General features: G+C 45.9%; 6 protein-coding genes across 6 annotated transcripts; 1 reads left to right on the top strand and 5 right to left on the bottom strand.

The window, feature by feature from the left end:
- Positions 1-509: 509 nt before the first annotated feature.
- FOXG_14113 (uncharacterized protein) lies at positions 510-1,982 on the top strand (the record flags this gene model as incomplete). Its single annotated transcript, XM_018394176.1, has 1 exon — positions 510-1,982. One exon carries the CDS (start codon positions 510-512, stop codon positions 1,980-1,982), a length of 1,473 nt encoding a protein of 490 aa, XP_018253704.1.
- Positions 1,983-2,240: 258 nt separating this feature from the next.
- FOXG_21426 (uncharacterized protein) lies at positions 2,241-3,750 on the bottom strand (the record flags this gene model as incomplete). The annotated part of the gene is made up of 2 exons (XM_018401761.1): positions 2,241-2,426; positions 3,064-3,750. The coding sequence occupies 2 exons, from the start codon at positions 3,748-3,750 to the stop codon at positions 2,241-2,243; spliced, it is 873 nt and encodes a 290-aa protein (XP_018253703.1).
- A 1,810-nt stretch (positions 3,751-5,560) lies between these two features.
- Positions 5,561-6,045, bottom strand: FOXG_14112 (uncharacterized protein; the record flags this gene model as incomplete). Its single annotated transcript, XM_018394175.1, has 2 exons — positions 5,561-5,579; positions 5,822-6,045. 2 exons carry the CDS (start codon positions 6,043-6,045, stop codon positions 5,561-5,563), a joined length of 243 nt encoding a protein of 80 aa, XP_018253702.1.
- Positions 6,046-8,975: 2,930 nt separating this feature from the next.
- On the bottom strand, positions 8,976-10,021 carry FOXG_14111 (uncharacterized protein; the record flags this gene model as incomplete). The annotated part of the gene is made up of 4 exons (XM_018394174.1): positions 8,976-9,489; positions 9,610-9,739; positions 9,797-9,886; positions 9,952-10,021. The coding sequence occupies 4 exons, from the start codon at positions 10,019-10,021 to the stop codon at positions 8,976-8,978; spliced, it is 804 nt and encodes a 267-aa protein (XP_018253701.1).
- Positions 10,022-18,409: 8,388 nt separating this feature from the next.
- FOXG_21425 (uncharacterized protein) lies at positions 18,410-18,625 on the bottom strand (the record flags this gene model as incomplete). The annotated part of the gene is made up of 1 exon (XM_018401760.1): positions 18,410-18,625. The coding sequence occupies one exon, from the start codon at positions 18,623-18,625 to the stop codon at positions 18,410-18,412; it is 216 nt and encodes a 71-aa protein (XP_018253700.1).
- A 1,294-nt stretch (positions 18,626-19,919) lies between these two features.
- Positions 19,920-21,309, bottom strand: FOXG_14110 (poly [ADP-ribose] polymerase; the record flags this gene model as incomplete). The annotated part of the gene is made up of 2 exons (XM_018394173.1): positions 19,920-20,042; positions 20,101-21,309. The coding sequence occupies 2 exons, from the start codon at positions 21,307-21,309 to the stop codon at positions 19,920-19,922; spliced, it is 1,332 nt and encodes a 443-aa protein (XP_018253699.1).
- Between the last annotated feature and the right edge of the window lie 4,893 nt (positions 21,310-26,202).

The raw sequence follows: 26,202 nt of genomic DNA, 5'->3' as shown, positions 1-26,202 counted from the left end.
CGAGGATCTCAAGCGCGCCATCGATAAACAAACACATACGCATTCAAAGATAATGTTGAAAAGCAACAAGATTTGCCACGGGTGTCGAAGAAATGAATAAGTTGATATCTCGTGTTGACTACCTCAGCGAAGAAACAGCGGAAAAACTGTGCGGGGAAATTAGTCACCTGACAGAACAAACGAGTCAGCTCAACAGAGACATTAAAGAAAAGGATAAAGAATACCGCGAGGCAACCAATGAGTTGCTGACATGTAAAATCAACTACGAAGCAGAGCGCAAAAGGCTATCCGAACGATTACCTGTATTAGAAATAGAACAGCTCAAGAAGCAAATCCATGAGCTCCATGAGCAGATTCGAGCACTTGGCTCAGAGCTCAAAGACAAAAGCCATGGCCTGGGCACAGAGAAGGATGCCTATGACACCAAGGCCAAAACCATGACTTGTCAAGGAGACGTGAAACAAACGGACATTATTATAGAGAGCTTGCCTTCTGACCTACGGAATATCATGTCAAAGCTCATCGAGATGCAGAAAGCAATGACACAACAGCAGATTGCCTGCGATGAAAGGAGGAGTTCTTCATACTTCACCCCTACGAAAAACAAACAACTGGATGAGAGTAATAACTTCCCCAAGCTGGAGAGTCAGGTAAACGATCTTAATCGTATTATTGCCCAACTTTGCGAGAAAGACAGGTTCATGGTCGAAGTACAGAAGATTCAGAGTAGTGCTACAGAGAGAGATTGTAAATTTAACGGCCTAAAAGATACGATGGACTGGCTTGTTGAGGAAGTGGGAAAACTTCAAAGACGCATGAAAGACTCAGAAGCTGAAGTTCATTCGCGACAAGGTGATATGGCTGAATTTCTTCGACTGAGCAGTAATGCCTGGATCAACCAGAAGCCTGCAGAAGAGGCCACTTCCAAGCCCAATAGAAATCAAGACCGCCGTGACGAGCTGGACGGCCTACGTGAAGAGCTTAGTCAGATTGAGAAGAATATCATGTACTTCACAAGCACTTTTCCGCCGCCATCTGGACAACCATTTTCTGCAGTGCTGGAAGAGCGGTTCCTAGGCAAGGTGCCAGTCACAGAGAGGCTAAAACTGCTTATCGAGCGTGTGCGGCATAGGATTGATGACTTGCAATCATCGCTTGCACAAGCCAAGCTCGATGATGGGAGGGTGATCCGCCCAGAAAAGGCCCGGTCTACATTCGTACCAGACACGAACGAAGTAGTAACTCCATTGTCGGAACTGAACATGGAGTTCTTGACCCCAAAAGATCGGGAATCCGGGGCGATCCCGACTCCAAATGGCCAACGTCAATCAAGATCTGCTGATGGCAAACACAACCCTGATTCTACGCACGGGGGTGACTTACCGCTCAGTAGCCCTGTTTCGGGTCTAAGACCCTGTGTCAAATCGGCTTTTACCCAAACAGGGATCCAAGAAGCTTCCACAACGTTAGCAGTGGAAGGCCATGAAGTGCTTCATGAGAGTGCCGATAACCCTATGGGTTCGAGGAAACTCAAAGAAGAGCATGCGCTTGGTAGTGACACCGTTCGTACAGATCTCGAGCGCCTCAGAGCAAGTCTGATCTTTCATCTATGCACGATGTTATTTGCTAGTAAGAGAACAGTAGACGTGGAAAGATTGCGAGAAGGCAGCCGAATCTTTTCCCGAAGAACCGTCGGCAAAGGCAACCTAGAGTTGTTGGAACAGGTCATTAAGGGCTATTCTGAAAAGTCTATGAAGAGCCGAGGGGCCAATAAAGAGCTCAGAAAGATAACATACAAGGGTAGAAAAGTTTTTCCCGATACATTGTTGAAAACCTATACGACTATATTCAAAACCCTCCTTACTCTTACACAGAATTTAGACATCAATGACCCAATCGTCGATAGCAGGAGGACCAAGGATCTAGAAGCCGCACGCCTAGACAAAGGTACAAAGATACAACGACGGAGAGGAAAACCCTAAAGGAAATGTTTGACCCCAGCACAACCAGTGAAGATTGCGAACTGAAATGGCAGGGCAAGGAACTGAGGAATGTTCAAGTCACTTCAAAGAGTTATTACTCTATAGACACAACTATGCATAACGAAGGCTCAATTGGCACATAGCAACATGGTGCTGGACTTTGAAATCGTTCTTCTCCTTACGTATAAGAGACTAAGTATATGGTTCCGAGCGCATTGGTGTATATAGTTGTTACAATGCCTCAGGAAAACGATGAAATCATATTGAGGCTACCGTGTACCGCTGGCTCAAGGCATAATGACCGGAAGGCCAATGCTGAAACATGGTCGCGATTGCAATCGAGTCAATGCAGTGTGTAAAGGCTTCAGGTGTTGGACTGGCAATCAAAGCCCCTTGGAAGATACCACCATGGGTTATAAGGACATCCGTAAGAACCCTTACTGACTAAGATATCAGCTGTGCTCTAGAGGCAGGAGAATGCCCTCCAGGATGGTCTTGTTGAAAGTGTAGATCAACGACTTGCCTCGTAGATGGCCTTGGTTCCCAGAGGCTTAGACTTTGATCAATTTGACTTACGATAAATTGCTGATAACATTTATATCACTTCAAGAGTTCCTCCATGGGGGGACAGCTGCCATAGTTGAGTAGCCGAATATTGTAAGAGTCTCGGCGGGGTACGGCTGCAAGCTGGCATAAAGAAGGTACAATATCAATTGTATTACAGATTCCTAAGACATTTCTCTTCTCTACATACAAGACAGCTTCTAGACATAGTTAGGTACCGGTAATTCGAAACTCGCGGTACTAATAGGCCCTATTCAGCTTTATACGTTTCAATCGAAATAAGAATACACTCATCCCATACGAAGCCTCCGGGCCTCTTGCATTTACCTTCAATCCCTTCAAGGTATCCTTTGCATATCATGTCGTCCACTTTAAAGTTCTGACAATACTGGCTATCCTTAACGAAACTTATCCCGATCTCAATTTCTTTTTCATGAGAAATTTTCTTCCAGTCTGAGTAAGTAAAAGGCACTTCCTTAAACGCATTACAAAATGATTGTTCCATTTTTAACCTTACTTCCTCTTGCAAGGTAGAGCTATTATCTTCATAGCAAGCAGGTTCTGGTTTCCCTGCTTCTCGTTTTGAGATGCTGGTCGGACTAAGTCTGTACGTAGAAGTTGGCCCAGTGACTGTACGGAATGTCGATGCTGGTTTTTCCGATGTAGCGATCGAGCTGATTGTCTCTTTTGGCTCTGTAGCTGATCCAGTCGTTGGATTGACTGTCGAATCCTGGGCATCGTCTGTTGCTCCACTACCAGCTGGTTCGGTGCTAGTAGACAATTCTGTTGACGCAATAGCAGTAATTTCTTCACTATAACCTGTGATAGTTGTGGCTCCAGTTCTGTGATGGCCAATTTTAGGGGGCGTCGGCGTTGTTACGTATTGAGTGTGACTTAGTGCTTGCTGTTCTCCATCCAGCAGGAGAGTTTTAGGGCAGTCCCCGGACCATACAGCCGGGGGAATGATTTTCATCTGCGGGCTGTAGGGAAGTTTGTATGGTGACGCAGGATCAGTGCGAAGTTTATTCCGGTCGACTCCTGGGTTCAACTTTTCAAACTCCTTCATGTTTATATCTGGAAGGGCCAGCGCAACGTCACTGAATAATGTATCACCTGGACGAGGTGTCCAGACCGCATAACGGTAGTTCGCATCACAACCCAAGCTCAATAGTGGATAGATGAAGAACCAGATTAAGAGATTCATTTTCATATAAGTACTGTACAGCACGACAGTTGAGGTTTATGAACTAAGTATCTGCGTGCCCACTATATAGTAAATACAAGCCTTTCGAACTAATACATTTAGTACGTATCATGCTACAGTCTTGGCCGAAATCAGTATGTTAATCTGCGGCTATTAATGGTAACAAGGTATTATTATATTTTTCTCTCTTTCTATTGTTAGTAGACATAGTAAGTAGCTTCTTTTTTCAATAACAAACTACGCTTCTACCTGATTTTGAAGACATACTAAGTGCTTATTTATACCCTCTGGGTTGCTCTGAATGTACATGAAATTCATGATTGCTTCTTACTAAGTATTAATAGCCTAGGTGGAAAACATGGAACTATTCAATCAAGTCGCTATAGGGTTACTGAGACTTAAGCTCCCTGACCCAAAGCTTCTGATCAAACGCAACATACAGCCAATTTCCGCCTCAATTCCCTGCAGAATAGTGGCCGTTTTTGTTTTCACTGGTAATAATGGGAAAAGAAAGCAAAAACGTATAGTTAAGACAAGTGGAGTAAGACAATGCTATAAACCGGGTAGAGACTAATAAAAAAGTATACAAGAGCGGAGTATGTGCTCGTGCCTTCTCGCCCAGCTTTTGATCTGGCAATATATTGGACTGAAAGTGGACGAGCAACTCATACAAAGCACTGTCAAGGCATAGTCTGACTTTGAGGAGTCATAGCGCTTAGATTATGCCCTATACTGAATGGGATCAACGAGGTCCGTGATGATGCTTCACGAATCTAGGGAAGGTAACTCCTAGATCTGGCTACTCTTTGTGATGGTGAAGGAAATTCATTCATTTCCTTTTATCTTTTATTCCTGATAGGCACCCAGGACCTTTCAGTTGCCGTAGCCATCCTTAAAGGCCAAAACAGCGGGTGGCACCGTTAGATACAGGCTGTGGTGATAAGGGTCAGTCATGGCTAGCAGCGATCAGATCGAATGCTCCTCTTTACAATTGTGGTTATCGTGAAAGCTTTTGGTAAAAGCTTCCATACTTGGGAAAAGGAAAGGAAAGAAAAGGAAGAAAAGAAAAATCAACCGTTATGTTTATTATCTATATTAGCAGCTTAACGTTAACTCTTGCGACTTGCAATTCCTCCCCTAGCTCTTCACTATCACACAACCAGTGGTTGGAATTCGGTGCGTGTGGCTATAATCTACATGTACAGAACTCAAAGAGTTGAGCAAGTAAGATTTGTGTTGGCATAATCGAAAGCATCCAGATACCCTATCAACTGGACCACAAAGGCGCATACCACCAGGACGTGAAAGATCGAATGGGAACCGCATAAATCATATTTTCCAGGATATAGACTTTCAGGGAACCTGGCCTTCAGAATCGCGTTTGTTAGGGCCGATTTCTCTCTTGTCTGTGAAAGTGGGAGACTTACTACGTAAAACCAAGTCCCAAATAGAAGGCAGCCTGCTTTCGCTAGAGTATAAGGAAAAGCTTTACTCATCATCTGCGACATGCCGAACGCATTGATTCCATGGATCAAGGGCGTAACACCGGACAAGCCAGTCGCCACGAACACCAATGTTCGGAAGAGGCGATACTTTGGGCCCTGGAACTTGGGATGCATTGTTACGAATATGGCTAAGGTCCCCAAAGCTCCAATCTACCGACCGAGAGAAGAAAGGTATTAGACTCAAGTATCAGGCCTGAAATAAGGAAAAATCAAACTTTGCACAAGGAGATTAACTAACCATGGACCAGTAGGTTTTGCGTAGGAAAGGTTCACACCAGAAAACCATGTATACCCCCAAGATAAGGTCACCCAGTATAAAGATCACTACACCCATCATGTCTAGTCGCAGGCATAAATGTTCAATGCGTTGGGAGTGGTTCATAAAGATGTGATACATTGCTGACAACAACAGGCACGTGACGGCTGACAACATGAAGATCGAGAAAGCAATGAAATCGGCACCAGTGATACCTGAGTAGCCGCTGGCATGGTAGTGCTGGCCGAGCAATAAAAAGATTGCCGGGATCAGGTGGGAATAGATGTTGACCGACTCATTATGGACATACAACAAACTGCACAATGAAGCGTGAAACGAGCCTGAGATGTCCCTATAGCCGCCGAGAATCCACTTGTTGAATCCATGCCGAAACCATTGCGGCATCTGATCGAGCGAGCGAAGAACCCGGCGTGCGGCCTTGAGTGCGCTATTATTGATGGGCTCCATTTCTTTCCCTTTGTGCGCCTCAGGTGTCTGCGGGGGCGAAACTCGAAAACGGAGCTTGAATGCCATTTGCTGCCGTGGTTGATGATACAGTAAAGTAGGAAGACCAGAAGTTGAGGAAATGGAAATGCAAGATGAGTAAAATGGGATTTTCTTTTTGCTTTGTCTCCTACGTTGCTGTCCTTTTCTTCGGTTTGTTCTTGCACAGCGCCAACTGTCCCCAGCTTTTCATTGTTTGTTACAGCAAGACGGCTCGCCTGTGTGTAACGGACCACGTCAGAACCAACCACATCAGGTTGTTCAAGCCCCACTTTGGGCGATATGTCCTTGCATGAAATAACGCCTCTAACCCAACCAAGTCGTCTACGAAATCCCTTTGTCATGCCGTGGATAAATTATTATGGGAGCAGCAAAATCATGCCAGATATTACACTTTTCATTCTAGGCATCATGCTATCGTTCTTTTTTCAGGTACAAGATCTCCACATTGAATGCTTTGAGTGACGCGGCGCCACTTGAGACTGCCTTACAGGAAGATCATAGATACACCCCTTGTTATGATCCGAGCGATGGACAGTGAACAGAATGTACGGATTAAACACCCGATTTCCATCTTACAGTACAGAACGTAACGTCCATAAGTAGACGGCGGACTGTGGCAGCTCGTATGCGCTGCAATAGATTAAATCTTTCTCGTACGTTACGGTAACCCATAAGAGCGAGACACTTATACGGCGCATGGCCTGTGTAGCTTCCTAAGACGCGGCTATCCATTGGTGTTGTATGACATCTGAACTACCAGGATGAGCTACTTTTCGTTCCGTAACGTGAGAAAGAAAAATGAGGTGATGAAAAATTTATCACCCCCTGAGGAAACTGTATTATATTAGGTAGGTACGCTAATAGTTATACGGCTTTTATAGTATTTCTTACTGCTAACAATCTGTAATTTACCACATAAACACTAATGGTTGTGACGAGGCAGCGATGTATATATTATGTATATTCATTTGTAATACATATCAGCGAATAGAACAGCTTTTAACCTTTACGATCAAAGTAAGCCGAAGTGGGAGTACGCAAATGCCTTCTAGGCCATCCATTGGCTAGCCTTCCACAGTGCTGATCCTGAGGATGACTCACCACATAAATGTGAAACGGACTCTTTCCTGTCATCCTTCGTCACTATCGAGCATAGGTCCTTCCATTATCCACAGTCTTTCCACCTATCATTCTTAGAGCCGACTAGCCTCGATCACATTCTTTTGACGATCCAGCCAGTAACTTCAAATCTATGTCCATCTCATCCGTTACGTAGTAGGCTCCTCCAAGATGATATTTGCTCTATTTTCTAGACAGATTTCTTTCTCCCCACGTTACCGTCGAAGCACCTCATTCGTTTGACGCAAATGATAGACCACAGGTCTTAATTTAGCACTCTCTATGACTAGCGTCATTCTCTCTGCGTAAAACCTTCGAAATGTTGAGTTTGACTTTTACTCGCTGCCTTGGTGTGCCCACGGTTCTTTAACAATTCAGGATTTTAGTACCAAAGTGGCCCTGTCGGAAAACGTGAGGATTTGGAGTTGAACATCACTCATTTTCACTATCCCTTTCAGGTCAAGAGAAAAAATAAGTTTGGACCCCAGGGATCCTGAACAGATTATCACCTCCGTCAGTGCAGCTCATAGAGCGGCATGAAAGGCTAGAAGGGACTCAGGTCGGCAGCAGACAAGGCTGAGGGATAATATTACTAATATAAATAGTGCCAAACGCTAAAATGTGTTCAACTGACAAGATGTAGCTGAATTTGGAAATAGTGACTTATTATAGCACAGCTTAGCCACGCCAAGCCATAACCCTTCGATTCAATGGACTCGGGCCTTGGTATTTAACGTAACTAGCATACGTATTGCTGACCCTGATAACTAAATAGCTAACTTTCTATTGTCAGCATAAATAAACAGAAATATGAGTTCTTTACCGTGACCTGTCACAGTACTGTCTATAAATAACTCATATTTTATAAGACGACCAGGGGCAAACTTCACTGCATGACCTTTTAATTCCTTTCCGCTCTATAAGAACCTTTTCCATCTGATATCATCACTTTTCTTAGCCTCTTTTCCACCCAACTACTACCTCCTTAAACGCATCCGGTGCCATTAGGAAGATGACTCTGAAGTAAGCATTGGATGCCTTCGACCCATGAAGTGACAACATTATCAAAGTTAAGATGCCGATTAGCCCAAGCTTTTGCCAGCTTCGATTTGCATTGTTCAAACCTATTTGTGTTGACTTACATTCTCCTCTTCACCGTAGTCAGGAAGATACTTTTTCTCAAACTCCAGTAAACGTTCATGGGATATCACTTTTCTTGGTGACTTGACAATTGGATGTGGATTGCTATGGAGCTCTTTAGAGGTTTCAGTACCCTGGTTACCCTACTGGAACTGGCGTGTAAATCGGGGTTGACATAACGAAGAACTGCTTTGTTGGCATGCCAAAGACATAGAAGCAGGTTGGAGGACGGGAAGTAAGGTGCGAAAGCGTTTATGAAGGCTATATAGCGATCTGGCAAGGCGACTGAAGGACGCCTGATCTTGGGATTTTCATCCAGTGATCTGAACCAGTCAAAAGCTCAAGATTAGCCCTGTTCGCTAAAAAAGCTCTAATTTATACTGAGGACTATGAGAGAATTCATTATACAATGCTATCCAAAAAGACTTTTCTTAAATTATTATTCATCTTATTATATATTTTAATTGAATTTATGTATGGCTACTTAGGGCCATTGGCCTTTGCCTATCGCTGTGCAAGCCTTATCGGGTACGCAACGACGTCGAGATGATAATGTTACAGGCGCGGATTTCCCACGAGCCACGTGTGGAATCAAATAACTGGCCTAAGCAATCCCAAATCTCGCGGCCGCCAAAACCTCGATAAGCCAACTCACATAAGCAAAAACCGTGTAGTCATATACTCCTTTTCTGAAATAGTTAGTCGATATTAGCGCCGCATTCCAAACACGAGGCCTCTTCAGTCCAAGTCCTATCACCACCTGTTACGTTTTCACGCAGGTCGCGGATCTCCCACGCTGTAGGGCCGTCTTGCATCTTGAGGTTGGCCTCAAAGAGTCCTTGGTATGGCTTGGAGTCAGCGATCTTCTTCTTGCGGACTCCCTTGGCTAATCCCTTAACCGATGCGGTGGCGATAAACTTAGAGGGCGTTGCCCCAGCTGTTGGGCTTTCTGTCTTACGACGGGTTTCGCGAACAGCCTTCTTGACGTGGATATTATCTGGAGTTGTCCCATCCCGAACATTGACCGTAGACTGGGTCTTCTGCTCCTCGGCATCGATGGGCGATAGAGGATCCGTTGCCTCCTCAGGCTTCTTTTTCTCCACCGTCGATCCCTCGGTTCGATGAGATTTATCGGTTCCCAGTCGTCCGTAGACTTGCATGAGAATGTTGCGGGCCATACATTCCTGATGCATCCATTTCCCGCACTCCGAGCTCGTGCATCCTATAAGGGTCTTATCGGGGTTGGCGGGAGTTTGGCATTTGCATATAAGTTCGACCGACTATATGCATATTAGCGCTTGCGGAGACAAGATGAGGTACCACGCAACATACGGAAAGCTCCAGGTACGGCAGTCGTATGCTTGACGCCAATAAAGCTCATCTGTAATCTCCTCGTCATCGGACTCAATCCATTGATTGACGGTGACGGGCCCCGTAACACTGACAACATTAATAATATCCACTAGAAAAGTCGGTTAGACGTGCTGCAGCACCGCATCATTGCTCTTCTCTAAACTACCTTTTCCATCACTTTCAGCCTGTTGTAGCTCAATAGTAACCTCGTTGGCAACCTGAACGAACTCTTCGCTGTAGTACTTGACGTTGTTGACTGCCAAGAATCAGCTATAAGCCCCATACGGTACGGACGACGGCGAAGTTTCATCAGATACTCACGGATAAAGCTGTTGTAGCTCGTCATATCTTGCCATCGCTTGCCGGGCTCGACCGTATAGTATAGATCCATGGAGTCGTGGGTCTTGAAGCTGCCTTTTGGTGAGAAGGGAGAGATTTGGATTTGAACCCGTTTATCATCATCTTGGCTGTAGCGCTTCCGCTTCTTATTCTTGGGATGTTCCTGTTCGGCGCGCCAAGGACCTGTCGCGTAAGAAATCGTAAAAGGGCAAGAAGCGCGCTTCTCCTCTGTTGGAAAATCCGGGAATCCCCTTCCCTTCAGGATTCAGACTGTTAGTCTGAAAGTCCTAGATTTAAAGTTCAAAGTCCTAGATACAATCATCTAGAGATATAAACCCGAGAATAACTCTCAGCTCAATAATGAACAACCAAGTTTCATAAAAATACATTTTCACCCAGCACTACTGCGCAATATAAACAACAGGTTATGAGCCCGGGTTAGCAAACACCGGGTTTCTCTTCTGAATCAAAGAACCAAACTTTAACTTCAACTCAAGATGACGTCACGACGAGCCCCACCTTCCACCATGCGAACTCGCAACACAATCAGAGTATCGCCTGCATCCGAATCGTCGCAACCTGGTGCTTCAGGTCAAGACCACACACCATCCTCAATGTATGACAGTACCACGGTCATCTCTGAAAAGAATACTCTTTTCCTTCCGCAAGAGCTCAAGCTAGGCGGCCCCTCCAATTGGGAGCAATATTGCCCAGCTCAGAAGGCCATTCTTCGGATCAATGGCCTCGAAGATGCTGTCTTTGGTGATTACCCTCCCGAGGAACAGCAGACTATGGATCAAAAGATCAGGGCGGCAAAAGCTGCCGTCTCCATCCGAGGTAACTGCACTGGAGAAGCACTCAGTCAACTAGTCGGGATTGAGAATCCCCAGGAGATGTTCAACCTTCTCCAGGCCTATTGTATTGGCACGGGCCCAGTTCTTCTGCAGACAACACTTTACCAGTTCATCCGGATCAAAACAAGCTCTTACGAGACAATTCCACAATTTAATGTCGACTTTGAACGACTCGTCAAACTTCTCCTCGAGCAGAAAGAACCAATCTCAGATACCCTCAAAAAGGTTGTTTATCTGACTGCCTGCGAGAACGAGTACCCTGACTGGACTGCCAGACAGCGCGCTCTCCTACGCTCGGAGCATCCGCCAACACTACGATCAATGCAGCAAGATCTCATTGATGAAAACAGGTCATCAGATGATGATGACAGTCATGGTACTGCCTCCACGTACTGGGCTCACAGTAAAAAGACTGGAAGGAAGGGCCCGGCCGCAAGAAAGCAAGAGGCAAGTGGCCGGAGGAGAGGATCTTCAAAGAACCAGCGAGCCGCGAACAAGTCTAGCCAGGAAACCAATCATCGAGTCGGCAAGAACAAGGAACATACCTGCACGAACTGCAAGAAGAGAGGACATCATGAAAATGATTGTTGGTTCGCCCATAAGGATAAGCGACCCGACTGGGCAGTCCGTCTCGCCAAGGAACTCATGGAGCATGATCTTCAACGCGACAGCACCAAGAATCTCCATATCAAGGAATCAAATCACATGACAGTTGAGCGATCTTTTCTGATTCTTGAAGACAGCGTCTCAGACGAGCTACCTATGGACAATACAGAGACGTGTAAAGTCTCCCTTGATAACATCTCTTCAACCGCAGAATGGCTGTTCGACACAGGTTCATCAGTCCACATCTGCAACGACCAAAGCCTATTCACAGAACTGCAGCCTGCAACCCGAACGGTCCTCGTTACGGGCGGTGGGAAGGTGTACCCATTCGGTAAGGGGACAGTCAAAATTTGCTTCATAAACAAATGGGGTGAGCAGGTCACAATTAACCTCAAAGACACGCTGTTCATCCCTGAGTTTCCGGTAAATGTCATGTCAGGACTCAGGCTATACAAGAACGGCGGCTGGATAGACGGGAACGACATGTACGACCCAACAGGAGATGTCTTTGGTCTCCTCCGCATAGGAAGGGACGGTCTGTACGTGAACACTGAGGTCGGAAAGACTACTGTTTCAAACCAGGCCGTCTCGGAACTCCAGCCAGAACCATGCAATCATCACACTGCTTCATCAAACCAATGCCTGAATGTCGACCTTTGGCACCGAAGACTCGGCCATGTTAACGCATATCAGGTGTCACAGACTGCCAAAATGACCAGAGGAATGTACTGTGACGGCCACCACGACCATCAGCCTTTCAATTACTGCCTCGCCTGCGACATCGCAAAGGCCCTACGATGGACTCCGCGAAATAAACGGAAACGAGCCTCCAGGGCCGGGTTCATTCATGTTGACACCTTCAAAGTCAATCCACCGGGCATTAGAGGCGAACGATGGGGAATGATTGCCACAGATGACAGGCATAGAATGAGATGGGCCTACACGTTCACGAGGAAGGGGATGGCTTCGGAACTTCTAGGCCAGCTCATCTCCAAGATACGAACTCAGTATGGCATCCGAGTGTACGCAATCCAAATGGATGGCGGCTCTGAGCTCTATGGTGCGTCTCTCAAAAACCTCGAGTACACTCACGGCGTCAAGATCATCAAGACGACACCATATACTCCTGAATTTAACGGAGTTGCTGAGCGCTCTAACCGCATCATCTTTGACAAAGTCAGAGCAACCATGGAATCGGAAAGAATCCCGATAGAGCTCTGGCCATTGGTCCTGGAAGATATGGTGCGCAAGACAAACGTGACAGCCACCAGGGCAATTGATGGCCTCACTCCCATGGAAAGCTTTCTCAACGAGGCCTTCCCCGGACAAGACAACAAGCCGGATCTGTCCGGAGAACGAATCTGCGGCTCACAAGTCACGATACACATACCGCAGGAACGAAGATTGAGATCACACAAGTTTGGCCCAAGAGGAGAGGCTGGAATCTACCTATGCATGGAAGGTTCACAGATCTACACCTGCTGGGTGCCCTCTCGCAGGAAGGGACATCAGATCGTCCGTTCTGCAAATGTACAATTCTACGAAAAGGTTGGGGAGACAGAACTCCTGACCGAAACTGAGCATGATGTTGAGCCGGAAATCCGCAAGAACGGAGCTCCCATCTCAAGCCGGCCACAGTCCGTCACGGAGCAGACAAAGACTCCAAGGCCACAAAGGTCTGAAGTGAACAATCTTCAGCATGCTGAGGTGCATAATCCTCAGCATGGACAGACGACAACATCCATGACATCAGCTAAGCTGCCCGATCTCCGAAAAGAGGTGATCACTGAGCCCAAAACAATGACTGAAGCGCTTCAAGGTCCGCAAAGGGAGCATTGGCTCAGAGCAATACACAGTGAGCTGCGCAGTCTCCTCACGAAAGGAACTTGGCGCATGCTGGACCGCAACCAAGCTCACAATAGGCCACTTACCGTCAAATGGGTATTCAAGGTCAAGAAAAACGAGGACGGCAACCTCGACAAGTTCAAGGCGCGGCTGGTGGTCAGAGGCTTTGAACAACAGTTCGGCTTTGACTACAACCAGACCTTTGCCTCTGTTGCCAAAGCGGCGACTTGGAGAATCCTCCTCACCGTTGCTGCCTGTCTTGACTGGGAGATTGAGCAGATGGACGTGTCGACGGCGTTCCTGGAAGGGGACCTCGAGGAAGAAGTCTTCATCGAAATGCCGGAAGGGCTTGTAGAGTATTTCGACCAACACCCAGAAGACCGTCCGCCAGGATTCTCAACCGAGAAGATCTGCAAACTGATCAAATCCCTCTATGGACTCAAACAGGCGCCTCGGCAATGGCAAAAGAAGCTGAAGGAGGCCTTGGAATCCCTTGACTTTCGACAAGTAACGTCTGACACGGCCGTATATCACAATCCCACAACGGGAGTGATCATCATCACATATGTGGATGACTTCCTCATCATGGGCAGCAACAAGGAAGCAATCCAAGGGTACAAAGCCCGCCTGGGAGAGATCTTCACAATGACTGATCTCGGTCCCGCCAGCCATTTTCTTGGAGTAAGAATAACCCGAGACAGGAACTCAAGGCTGATCTACCTTTCCCAGGATGCATATTTTACCAGAATACTGAAGAAATTCGGCTTAGAGGATTGTCGACCGGTCAAGACCCCGATGGAGCGAAATTCACTCTCGACACTGCAACCAAGAGACAATGGCGACTCGGCTTCTCCAGAAGAACGAGAAGACTATAGCTCGAAAACCGGCTCGCTGATGTATGGAATGACCCAAACCAGACCCGATTTAGCTTTCCTACTCTCGGTACTCTCAAGATACATGTCGAATCCATCACCAACACATTCACGAATGATCAAAAGAGGTCTCCGCTATCTACAGCAGACAAGAGACCACGGCCTGGTGCTTGGGGGCGTCAAGAAAGATCCTGAATCCGCTTGGAGCATCACAGCTTGGGCCGACTCGGATTGGAAAGGCGACACTGTTACGGGAAGATCGACGTTTGGATGGCTTGTTCAACTTGAAGGATCTACAGTCTCATGGAGGGCCAAACGGCACGAAACAGTGGCACTATCGACTACCGAGGCTGAATATACAGCACTCTCCCAGTGTGCCAGAGAATTGGCCTGGACTAGGAACCTCTTCTCTGAACTGCTCCTTCCGCTACATATGCCTATCCCACTGAACGGCGACAACCAGGGTTCCCTAAAGCTATGCAGAAACCCTGAGCTTCACCAACGGACAAAGCACATTCCGTTAACCGAGCACCATATCCGAGAAGAAGTTGAAGCCGGGAATATTGATGTGCAATACGTCAGCACACATGAGCAGGTAGCAGACGGACTCACTAAACCATTGAACGCCGTCAGCCACGGTCACTTTCTAGAAGCAATTCGAGTCAGTGCATGTCCGATCGAGGAAGCAGGTCGTATTATTTGGAGTACTGAAGTCCACGATGACTCTGTGCCCTGAAGACAAGGTGGATGGGGGCGTGTTGGAAAATCCGGGAATCCCCTTCCCTTCAGGATTCAGACTGTTAGTCTGAAAGTCCTAGATTTAAAGTTCAAAGTCCTAGATACAATCATCTAGAGATATAAACCCGAGAATAACTCTCAGCTCAATAATGAACAACCAAGTTTCATAAAAATACATTTTCACCCAGCACTACTGCGCAATATAAACAACATCCTCACCAACAGATCGCGATCTCTTGCGACTGCCCATTGTGGCGTTTTGACGCGTCGAGAGTGGAGAGAAGGAGGGGCTTGCAGATATAGGCAATGAGCCGCGCAATGACAGGGCAAAGAAAAAGTATGACAGATGAGGGAAGAAAGAAGAGATCGTTGCGAGGATCAGTGTAATGAACCTACGATTTCGCATCAGTTTAGCATAGCCCCAGTTGTCTTTGAGAAATGAGCCGCGGGCGGCCTGCATTGTCACTTCGCGCTTATCCCTACGTCATCAAACTGGGGTTTTATGATTGGCCAGGAATGGCCCTTGAGTGGAGTTTTGTCAGGAACAACAGCCCTTAGTAATCAAGCTAGGTGATTTAAAGTAAAACCTGTGGGATGGAATACCCCACAGAGAAGATAGAACCAATTAACTCACTACTGCTGCTCATTATGAATGACCCCACCTTCAATCCATTTTAAGCACATCCAGTGCGACAAGTTTGCTTGCCGCCACCTGGCTTGATGAGTAAAAACAGGACCCTTTCAAACGTCTCACATAACATATAGTCCGTTCATTTAACGTACATGATAAGCGAGTGTCACAGACAAGTGAGTGTCACAAAAAAATATCAGCGTTCAAGATGGAAATCACCACAAAACACAATAAAATTCCTCATCAGTTGACACTAATTGCTATACTCCTTCTCAGACACTGAAACAATAATCTGGCATCTTCTTGCATTATGCCCGGTCTTGCCACATACTCCACAGCGCCGAACATTCGGTCGCGCTGACCTTCCTTGACCACCACTTTCCGACGGTTCGCCCTCTACTTGCCCATCCCCACTCACCTGATCAATTGCTTGCCTGCCTGCCTCTACCGTCATTACCCCTCTTTTCTGTAGTCTGGTATTTTTTGTCCTCCGCCGGCGGCTTAGTATCTCATTTGCTTGTCGAAGGTCTTGGAGCTCAGCCCTCATTAATGCCATTTCATGCATATTTCCCTTCACTGCCTTAGTAAGAGACCTCATAGTTTCTATAATTGACTCTGGAGAGCTGCTATGATGCCGTCTGATTCGTCTCTCAAGATACTCAGACTGAGACTGAGCCTCAAGCACCGTCTTAGGTGTCTTTGAAACCCATGGGGTCGAGGGTCTGGCCTCCTCTCCCACCGGCGTTGGAGTCCGTAGCTGCACATCAAGCTTCGAGACCACACTTTCCGGGTCGAGAGGAACCAAGCCAGCTCCCCTAAAAGCTGCCTTGATATTTCTTTCTGTCATGGTGACTTGAAATGCCGCGTAAAAGGCCGGGAAAAACTCGATCTTGGAAACGTGGGTTATGGAGCATCGGATCAGATGCTCGATTTCTCGACCATGAGCCTTCTTCAGTAGACTAAAGCACCAGACGTCAAGGGGCTGTAGTAGATGAGATGAATGAGGTGGCATACAGAGCGTGATGATCTTGTTCTCCTTACAATATCTCTCAAAGTCAACGGAGTGGTGACTTTCGTGGCCATCAAGGATTAGAAGACGATAGCGACTGTTCGATCGCTTGGCTGTACACCGATCAAAGTGTTTTAGCCATTCAAGACCCGTCTCATTATCCGTCCAGCCATTTTGGGTCGTGGTGATAGCCCAGTCGCCCGGCAGGTTACTTTCTCGATACCAGTTAGCGAGATGATACTGGCCCGCACCTACGATGAACGGCGCGATCGCTCGACCTTCCGCGTTGATTGCTTGAATGACAGTAATCCATTCCCGATTTCCAGGCTGCACTGATTTCGCCGTTCCACGCCTTTCTGCACCTGTAACAACCATGCCACTTGCAATAACGCCCATCATAAAGCCAGTCTCGTCAAAGTTGTAGATTTCATCTGATCGGATGCCATATTTCGCGATTGTGTTCTCTACGAGCCTGAACTAGTTCGAATAACGGTCGGATCTTCACATTTGGCCCTCTGATAGTCATATCTGCGCTGAAAACGCGTCTTGAGTTCTGGTTGTCGCTTGACGAAGTTGGAAGCCCATCGCTTGCCGACGGGTGACGCGTCACGGTCGGCGAGCAATCTATTGGCCATTTCTTCCACACCACGCAGTCGCGGGGGAAACCCTCGCGCGTGTAGTTCTAGGATGAATTGAATTATAATCTGTTCTTCTAGATCAGACAGCCGGCGCGAATTAGGTATGGTCTCGCGTCGAGACTGTATACCCTTCTGTCGGCGATGTAAGGTACGGTAGTGGACTTCATAGATCGCTGCGGCGCGTCGGATACTTAGTTTTGGGTTATTTTGGAGAGCTCGAAGAGCTAGAAGGATTCTAGCTTCGTCATTAGCTTGGGACATACTAGGTGGTCAACAATTGATTGATTAGATAGAGAGGATGCAGATTGAGGGATTTTTGTGACACTCGCTTGTCTGTGACACTCGCTTATCATGTACGTTATGATATATTGACAGATCATGGGACGGTAACAGAGAGCTATGATGGATAAAGGAGGCCAGATTCGCTTCTTGGTGACAGCGAATAGTGTGTCTGTTAGTTGACATGGATGTAGTTAAAAGCAGCGATACAGGCTGCAAACCTGATTAAGGAGACTTTCAACTGTGTTATAAACATGGATGTGGCTGCAAGCCAGATGTGATTTTCTATATAGTAAAGCATATTTTCTCGAACATTTTCACGATTTGGGCTTAAAACTGAAAAAGAACACAGTGTTTTCCCAGCACAACAATGAGGTTTCTCATGTTTGGTGGAAGAATAAGAACTTGTGATCAATTAGTTCAAGGGTACACGGTTGTGCTTAGACATAGTGGTGGGTTCATTGAAAGGAGAAGAGCTAGGCCCGATGATGCTGGTTAATCAGGCACTTAATCTTTGACATCTAACCACTTGTTCCGACGGGAAAAAGTATATGGATAGTTTCTCTTGGCAACCAGTATCTACCCACACGACTGGATGGATGGCATAACGCATCATATATAGAATGACCCCAACTAATTTAAGACGTATGCCTGAATAACCTCACAGTACAGTGTTGCAGCGTAACAGCATAGTTGCTCTCACCGAGGCGGCGGGCATACTGCGAGGCCTGCTACAATAACTGATGTTTTGATCCTCTTCAGCAGACACTTCCGCCAGTGTAAGTTGCAATAAGGAAGATTCCAGGCCAACGAGATCTTATGTGCCTATGTCTGCAATGACCTTAGTGCCCATGAAAACGCACTATAGTCGCAACAATTCTTGTTGAGGTACCCCTCTAGCATCTTTACACTGCTGTCCATTGCTTGGATCAAACTATTTGTCTTGTTGACATGCGGTCACGCTTGTATCAATTCGACTCATTAGCAAGACAAGTGTTGATTGTAACATCGTGGCCCCATTTGGCAACTGTAATAACGAGGGCAGGATCGAGACAGGTCCCATTCAGAAACACAAAACCCTTCTGCTTGGTTTGTTCAACCTTTGTCCAGATAGCTTGAGATTGACAAAAATGCGGAGTCGCCCTCTGCGCTGACTTTCGCACATCAACTTCTTCACCAGCCATCGTTCTGACATCATCAAACTGAATGTGATGGTTATCTCAGATGGAATAGTAATGTTAGACTATAGATTTAGTCAAGTCTGTGTTTGGTGAATATTAGTGCTTTCATATCGGGTTGCGTTGTGTAGGAGGCCAGGTCTTTGTAATCTGGGCAAAAGACTTGTCGCGAACGCGCTTGGGACATGATGGTTGAGCCGATGTAAGCTGTAGGGAGTCTTATCCAACCAGTAGGCTCAATCTTTGTGACCTTACACTGCTGCGTAACCGTCAGCTACAGCATTTGCACTGCAGCATCGCAGAAAATGACTTCAGTGGTTCAAAGTCGGTTCCGACCTGAAATATTGTACCCAAGTGTCAGGGAGCCGGTCGGCTGCGCCGCTCTCTCCGCTGGCGCCATCATAGAATCTTCCATGCTCAGAAAAATCCTCTGAGTACTGACCAAGACCTTCAATCGTTCACGCGTAGTTGACTTCCTCAGTTGTAGCGGACTATACCTAACAGCGGCTAGTGTACCAAACATTGCCTGGGCTAAAGTCCGCCAGTTTCCTTCCGGAAGAGAAGATGCATGACAAGCTTTGCTCTGACCTGAACGTGGTAAAGGTGCCTGAAACGCCCCTTCGTTTTCTCTATTGGTACGTACCTCTCTGTCTTCCCTCCCCGCAGATCTGGTATATAACTCATACTCTCGTTTTCCCCCTCCGAGTGTTATTGAAGTTGCCAAGCGGATTAATTGATAAGCCACAGAAGCCAGAGCATATAAACACATACAGTACTGCACGCAGCCGCATCCTTTGGTCGTGTTATGCGTTTTTGCCTCGATCCACTGGTCTCTGAACATAGGGTGGTAGCTGTGACAACAAGGTCATCGTACATGGTACCTGAAGTATATAGAAGAGAGACCGTTTCCTCAACGTGTCATTTTCATCAATCTCAGATCAGGCAATGAAACCTAAAATCAATGGATAGTTGGGACGAATATCTAGTACCATTCAGCGGGGTTGGCGTACATAGTATTTTTATCAGCCTGTCTTTTCACAGCACCGGTTTCATATACTGCAAGACTCCTTTCCCTTCCTATGTACGAAGCATATACTATCACAAATCTAGCAAAACATGATACTCAGCGAAATAGCTAGCAACTTTAAAGGGCCTCTAGACACTTATATCCTGGAAACTTATCAAGTTACTAACAAAAGGGCCTGTAGTAGATGCAAATTCTGTATCTTAGAAGTATGAACAGGTGTGAAACATGAGTAAAGCTTCTGGTAATTCTGTGGAGCAACCAAAGCAGATGTCTCTAGAACTGAATACGAACAAGATAGCGAAGTCGGATTTGCGCTTCGTCGTAGCAAATGTATTTGTTGTAGTTTGAGATTGCGTGTGGAGAGGATGTGTCACTAGGCTTGAAATTTGGATCGGGCTAGGTGGGCGTTAGTATTTGAAACAAAGATTTATGTCGTTAAAATGAAAACCCTCACCATTGAGATACCTTCGAGACTCTGATGAACAACTCCGGCATCGATCCATTTGGTGGGACCTGTTCGACCTCGGACTAATGTACTACTATATTTATCTTGTTTTTTTGCAACATCGCCAGTTTTAAGGCTCGCACTAAAGAGCTTCTGGACAGACTTTCCAAGCTCAACTTCACAAAGAAGAAGCAAAGCCTCGCCACCAGTGCTATCGGATCGACAGTGACTGGCCGACATGGAAGCCATATCGGCGAGATAAATGCCTTTACATAACAGCTCATTTGTCATTGGATCTTCGATAGGTGCAACTCGAAGGCCCTGACTAAGAATACCACCATAGTTAGTCACTGGTGAACCATGCCAGAGAAGACGACGATCGGAGAATTCGGAGTTTTCAAACCGGTCGACCTCGTCTCGGCGCATAATGCGGAAGATATCCTTCACTTTATAGTTCCTAGATTTAATTCCATGCGACTGATCAACATACTTCTTAAGGAGGTCAAACTCTTTGCCACTCTTGCTTAGAACAGTCATCTCTTCAATGGCCAGCCGCTGTAAATAGTGATCAAAATCCATCGCTTCATGGCCGATTATCATATCCTCAGGTATGTCCTTCATATACGACAAGATAGTAAGAAGCTTTAACTCCTCTATGATAAGGTCCTCACTATCAATGACAGGACGTGGCTTTCTGACAAATGCGTGAGGAATAGACAAGTAATATCCATTGGAATGGTTCTCTCTGAGCCGGGTTAGAGAAATCAGCTGTTCATCACATGGGTCGAGCTTATAAATCAAACGGGCAATGTCCTTAAGCTTTTGGAAACCATTACTAATATCTCGCTTGCTGAGTTCGCTCAGAGGCTTTTTCTTATAATTATAGTTGAGGGAAGACATGACCTGTTGGAAGTATTGTTGGTTGTAGATGAGATTCCTCAGCTCTATGACAGCTGTTTCGGGGGATTCTCCCATAACGCGGTTTCCAGTTAGAGCCTGAGCTTTAGCCTTGGTCTCGACCTTTTCCAGTCGTTGAAGTTTATTCTTGGTAACTTGCGGGGTGCATGGGTAAGTTTTTGGTGGTTCAGTATCGAATGTCACTCGACGATGTCGTTCTCTAAGCACATAGCGCCCGGTACCGATATTCGGAGAACCGTCTTGAGTTTCATCGCTGTGGTTGTTTCCCTTTTTCGCTCTGATGAGTTTGGACTTTGCCATATTGATATGAATGATCAAACTGAATCCGACAGTGCGGGCAAGGTCAGTATCCAGCATGGCACACGAGCTCAATTTATAGCCACATATGTGTTCTGAAATAGGTTCCTATGCGCTTTATATAAATAAATCACTATATATAAGTCTCAAATGATACCTATTTCTTCACCCTGGCCTTTATTTATGCAAATCTCTATCAATGATACCTAGAATACATGCCGTGGAAATGTGATCAAACGTCTGGCAGGTCAGATCAATGATCAACTAGGTTTACTTTTCTAATTTTCAAGGCTTTGCCATGCCAACTATAGCGCATTTATTAGCTTCTCACGCGAAAGTAGAAAACTATATTTGAACACTGGCTCCCACTTTGCAACTCAAGTGTCTCTAAGGAAATAGCATTGAGTACAATCGATTGCAGGTTCAGAGACCTGTAATATTCTAGCTGTTTGCTATTTTAGCGGGTACACAAGAAGAGGTTGAGGTTTGGACTACAGGATTCCGTTTAGGGTTCCACACTGGACTCAATCACATTTGATTAAATCTCGAGGGCACATTGATGTCTTGGACATAAGATAAAACTCAAGCAACGGCACCGGCTCTGTTCACGAGTCGAGGAGTTTGGTCTTTTAAGATGGTCAAGAGTGGCTTAACACTTTGCGTAAGATTACATCTGATCCTTACAGTCGATGCCTAGGTATAATAATCCCTAGAGCAAGACTTTAAGCGGATTTCGATCTCTTCTTGTTACAGGGGCAGGATATCTTCTTCCAGAGACTAATCAGCAGCTCCCCCGTTCATGCGACTAATGACTTCACAGGATCTATTTCTCTAGGTTACAATTTCGCTCAAGAATCTTATACAGCTGGGTCCAAAAACAACTTTCCATACGGTACAAGGCAAACAGTGTATTAGATTTTCCATGCTTAACATGGAGTATTGCCGAGGAACTCACACAATCACGAGAAACTCCTCAATGGCTAATGACTTCTTTGTAAACAATCTGGATGGCCTATGTCCCGATACGTTTGCCAAGCTTCTTAAGCACCTCCAACAGCTACTACGCAACGAACAATATAAAACACTCGGTTAAATCGAACAGATCTTATACAAGATTCACACCCTATTCCAACAGTCAAAGTACTATTAAATATTAATCCATAGCGTTCGGCATTATCAGCATGGGACGGGACTAGCTAAAACGGAGCGTCGTGGCTTGCAAGGCTTTGCGCTGCCCTAAAGTCATGTGTTCGGGGCATTCAGACTGACTCGCAATCACCTAATTGAGTCTCTCCATCCGATTGAAGCCAGGTGCGGACGAGAAGGTATTCCAAGGCTTGAGCGTGCTTGAGGAGTTTGAAGCTGCACCAATCCGATCCGGTCATTTGCTGAATAAAAGGGGAAATAAAGCTGCCAATCGCACAATCGAAATGTCGATACACAAGTCCATTATCTAGATATATATCAAATACATCGATCATTGAGATGCTCCTTCGACATCGATAAGTTTGGATATTGCGTTCTGTTTCTGATAGGAGATGAACTCGACTCATCTCGGCATAAATGTTCCACGCGTTTGGAATGGTTCATTAAGGTGTGATATATCGCTGACAATGACAGGCACGTGACGGCTGTCGACATGAAGATGGAAAAAGGAGTGAAATCGACGCCAGTAACCCCGGAGTATCTGCTGGCAAGGTACTGCTGGCCGAGAAAGGAGAAAACGGCCGGGATGAGGTGGGTATAGATGTTGACCGACTCGTTGTGGATATATAGCAAACTGCACATCGAAGCTTGAAACGGACCTGAGATGTCTCTATAGCCGTATAGAATCCCCTCGTTGGATTCATGTTGAAACCATTTCGGCATCTGATCGAGCGAGAGAAGAACCGGTTATGCGGCTTTGGATGCGGTGTCGCTGATGGGTTCCCTTTGTTTCTTTTTGTGCGCCTCAGGCGTCTGCAGGGGCGGAACTCGGATTCGGAGGCCGAATGCCATTTGCTGGTGTACCTGATGATAATGTTAGGTAGGAAGGCCAGAATTTGAAAGTAAGTGGAAATGCAAGATGAATAAAAAGGGATTTTCTTCTTCCTTTATCTCTTGCGCTGCTGTCCTTTTCATAGGTTGTTCTTGGTAAGCGCCAACTGTCCATACCTTTTCATTGTATGTTACAGCCCCGACGGCTCCTGTGTGTAACCGGCCAAGCCAGGACCGAACCAGAATCAACCGCATCGGCGTGTTCAAGCCGCACATGGAGCAATAGGTCCTTGCAGTCGTGTGAGTTTACAAAGCCAACGGGAAGGCCATAGAAGTAGTAGAACTATTAGAACGTGTGGTCGCAAGGAAGAAGGTTATACCGTCTCTAACCCACCCAGGTCAATTATGGTTACAAAGGACACTTCAAGGTTGCTATAAAATTTTGAATGGTTCAACCAGCTAATATTCAAAAGTGCTTGCTGCGTCTACCAAATCTTTTTGTTATGTACCGGATATATTGTTATGGGAGCAGCTACATCATACCAGTTACTACACTTTTCACTCTTCGCATCATGCTATGATTCTTTTCAAGGTACAAGGTCTCCACATAAAAGGATTTGAGTGGCACGACACAACACCCGACTGGCTTACAGGAAGATCATGCTGTTATTGAATGCGAGCCTATCTCGGTCGTTTGGGTGGGACACGATACAATGGACCAATGACAGGTCCACAGTCCACTACTAGGTACAGTCCCTGTTATGATCCGTGCGCGGATGGAAAGCCGATTTCGATCCTTTCTGTATAGAATGCAACGTTTACAAGTAGATATCGTACCGTGGCTGCTTATATGCGCTGCAATTGATTCAATCTTTCTCGTACCTTACGGTAACCCATGAGAACCAAGCACTTATATGGCGCAAGGCCTGTGTAGCTCCCTAAGAGACGGCTGTCCATTGGTCTTGTGCGACTTTTTAACTACCAGGATGAGCTACTTCTTGTTCCGTAGGGTAAGAGAGAAAAAGTGATTCTGAATGATTTCTCACTCTTTGAGGAACTTATATAATGTTAGATAAGTTCACTTGTAGTTACATGGCTTTTATATTATCACTTACCGGTAGCGATCCGTAGCGTAGTGAGTGAACACTAATATAGATGTTTCGTTCCAGGGCTCTGACAAGGCAGTGATGTGTGTGTTATATATCGCAACTTGTTCGTTGTATATACGTATCCGTTAATAGAACAGAGTAAGCCGAGATAGGAGGACGTGAATAACTTCTTGCTGGCCACGGGCTGATATTCTATAATGCTGCTTCTGACGATCAAACATTTAAATATTTCAATCACGTATATCATGGCAGCATGCTTAGCAAGCTGTTGAAGCAGAATGGGTTTGCTCATTTACGAATAAGCAACCCTGCAATCTGTGCGGCGACGTAAAGGGGTGACATAGTCTAGACAAACAGCTGCTAGCTGGAAAATTCGAGATAAATTTGTGTGAGGATAGACTGTGCAAGAACAGGGATTTTAGGACTTTCTGAATGCCTATGTCTGTCAGAGATCCTTGCAGGTCCGTCGTGTCTCGCATGTTTTGTAGCATTGAAATGGCAGACTGGGCGGTCGCTGCATCCTCACCACCCAACTCAATGGTAGAGTGATACAGAGGCTGCAGGACAAAGTCGGCCGCCACTTGGTAACTCAGGTGTTAAGACCAAGTCATGAAAGAAATATTTGATTGGATCGGCAATACTGATAGTATCGATTTTAAAAATAGAGGATACAGGTAAGCCAAAGGAGTGGTATCCAGATTATTTGCGAGGAACTGGAGGTCACCTAAGGCCGCGTTTTTACGACATACTGAAAAACAAAGCGCTAGGTTTGGATCGGGCTGGATGTTCTATGGCATAACCAGATTGAAATCTTGGAGGGAGAGTTGATATCGCTGTACCTATCGCCGTCTATCTATTATCCAGTCTAGACCAACCTAAGGATCTTCAACGATTACACATTACAAGGCAATCATACAACCAAGGTCGAAAGTTCGGCTTGCAGCCTTCACTCAGGTAACCTCAGTTCAACCTCCACCAACCAGTGCATTACAGAAAGAGGACGACGAGATGCAGTCCTGTATTCAAAGGATTCATAGCCGCCGATCCTCAGATTCGAGCTTTTAATAAACGCATAGGTTATTACGACTGAAGGGCCCTACTTTGGCAAATACTGTACTCAATTACAAGGAGAAAAAAGTAATATAACCGCATCTTCCTTCTCAGAGTACAGCTTGAAAGTTGCATGTACTAAACTATTGGCAAGGGTAAATTTCATAGACGTAAATTAAGTACTGTACAAGGGGAACGATGGGGGGATGCAGTATAGAATTAGAAGAAATCCCATTTCGTAAGCCACATAGACCCATCAATCCTCAGAGCATGAATCCTTTACCTATCTCTCTCCACATTTTCTAAAATAGATTAGACTTGCCCTAAAACCATTCTCGAGTAATATCCTGGAATCAAGGCGTGGCCCTAGTAATAAGTAGCTAAACCTTCGCCTTCCAGACAGATTTAAAGTTTCCACATGGAATCTGAAAAGGTCCATTGGGATGATAGGATGGAAAGCCTCATCAGCTTCCTAGAGAACAGCCTCTCGGATCCTAATCAGGGTGTAGCAAGTAGTGCAGAGCCTATGTCCCTGTTGGGTATGTAAATAGATGTATGGAGGAGGGCAGTTGGCGGATGACGCTCCACGACCTGGTCTATGATTATTATGTAAGGCACGAAGGATAGGAACCACATACAGTGGGAGACTGAGGAACCAAGACCTCCTGACTGGTGCCAGAAGATTAATTATTAAGAATAGAAATGGAAGCATACCGTGGCAATAAATCTTCGTTACTCACCGGGCTGTGCAACTTCTAGG

The sequence above is a fragment of the Fusarium oxysporum genome, chromosome 6 (genome assembly GCF_000149955.1).
Source record: "Fusarium oxysporum f. sp. lycopersici 4287 chromosome 6, whole genome shotgun sequence".
In the NCBI taxonomy this organism is placed as follows: domain Eukaryota; kingdom Fungi; phylum Ascomycota; class Sordariomycetes; order Hypocreales; family Nectriaceae; genus Fusarium; species Fusarium oxysporum.
This window is presented reverse-complemented; position numbering and strand designations above follow the sequence as displayed.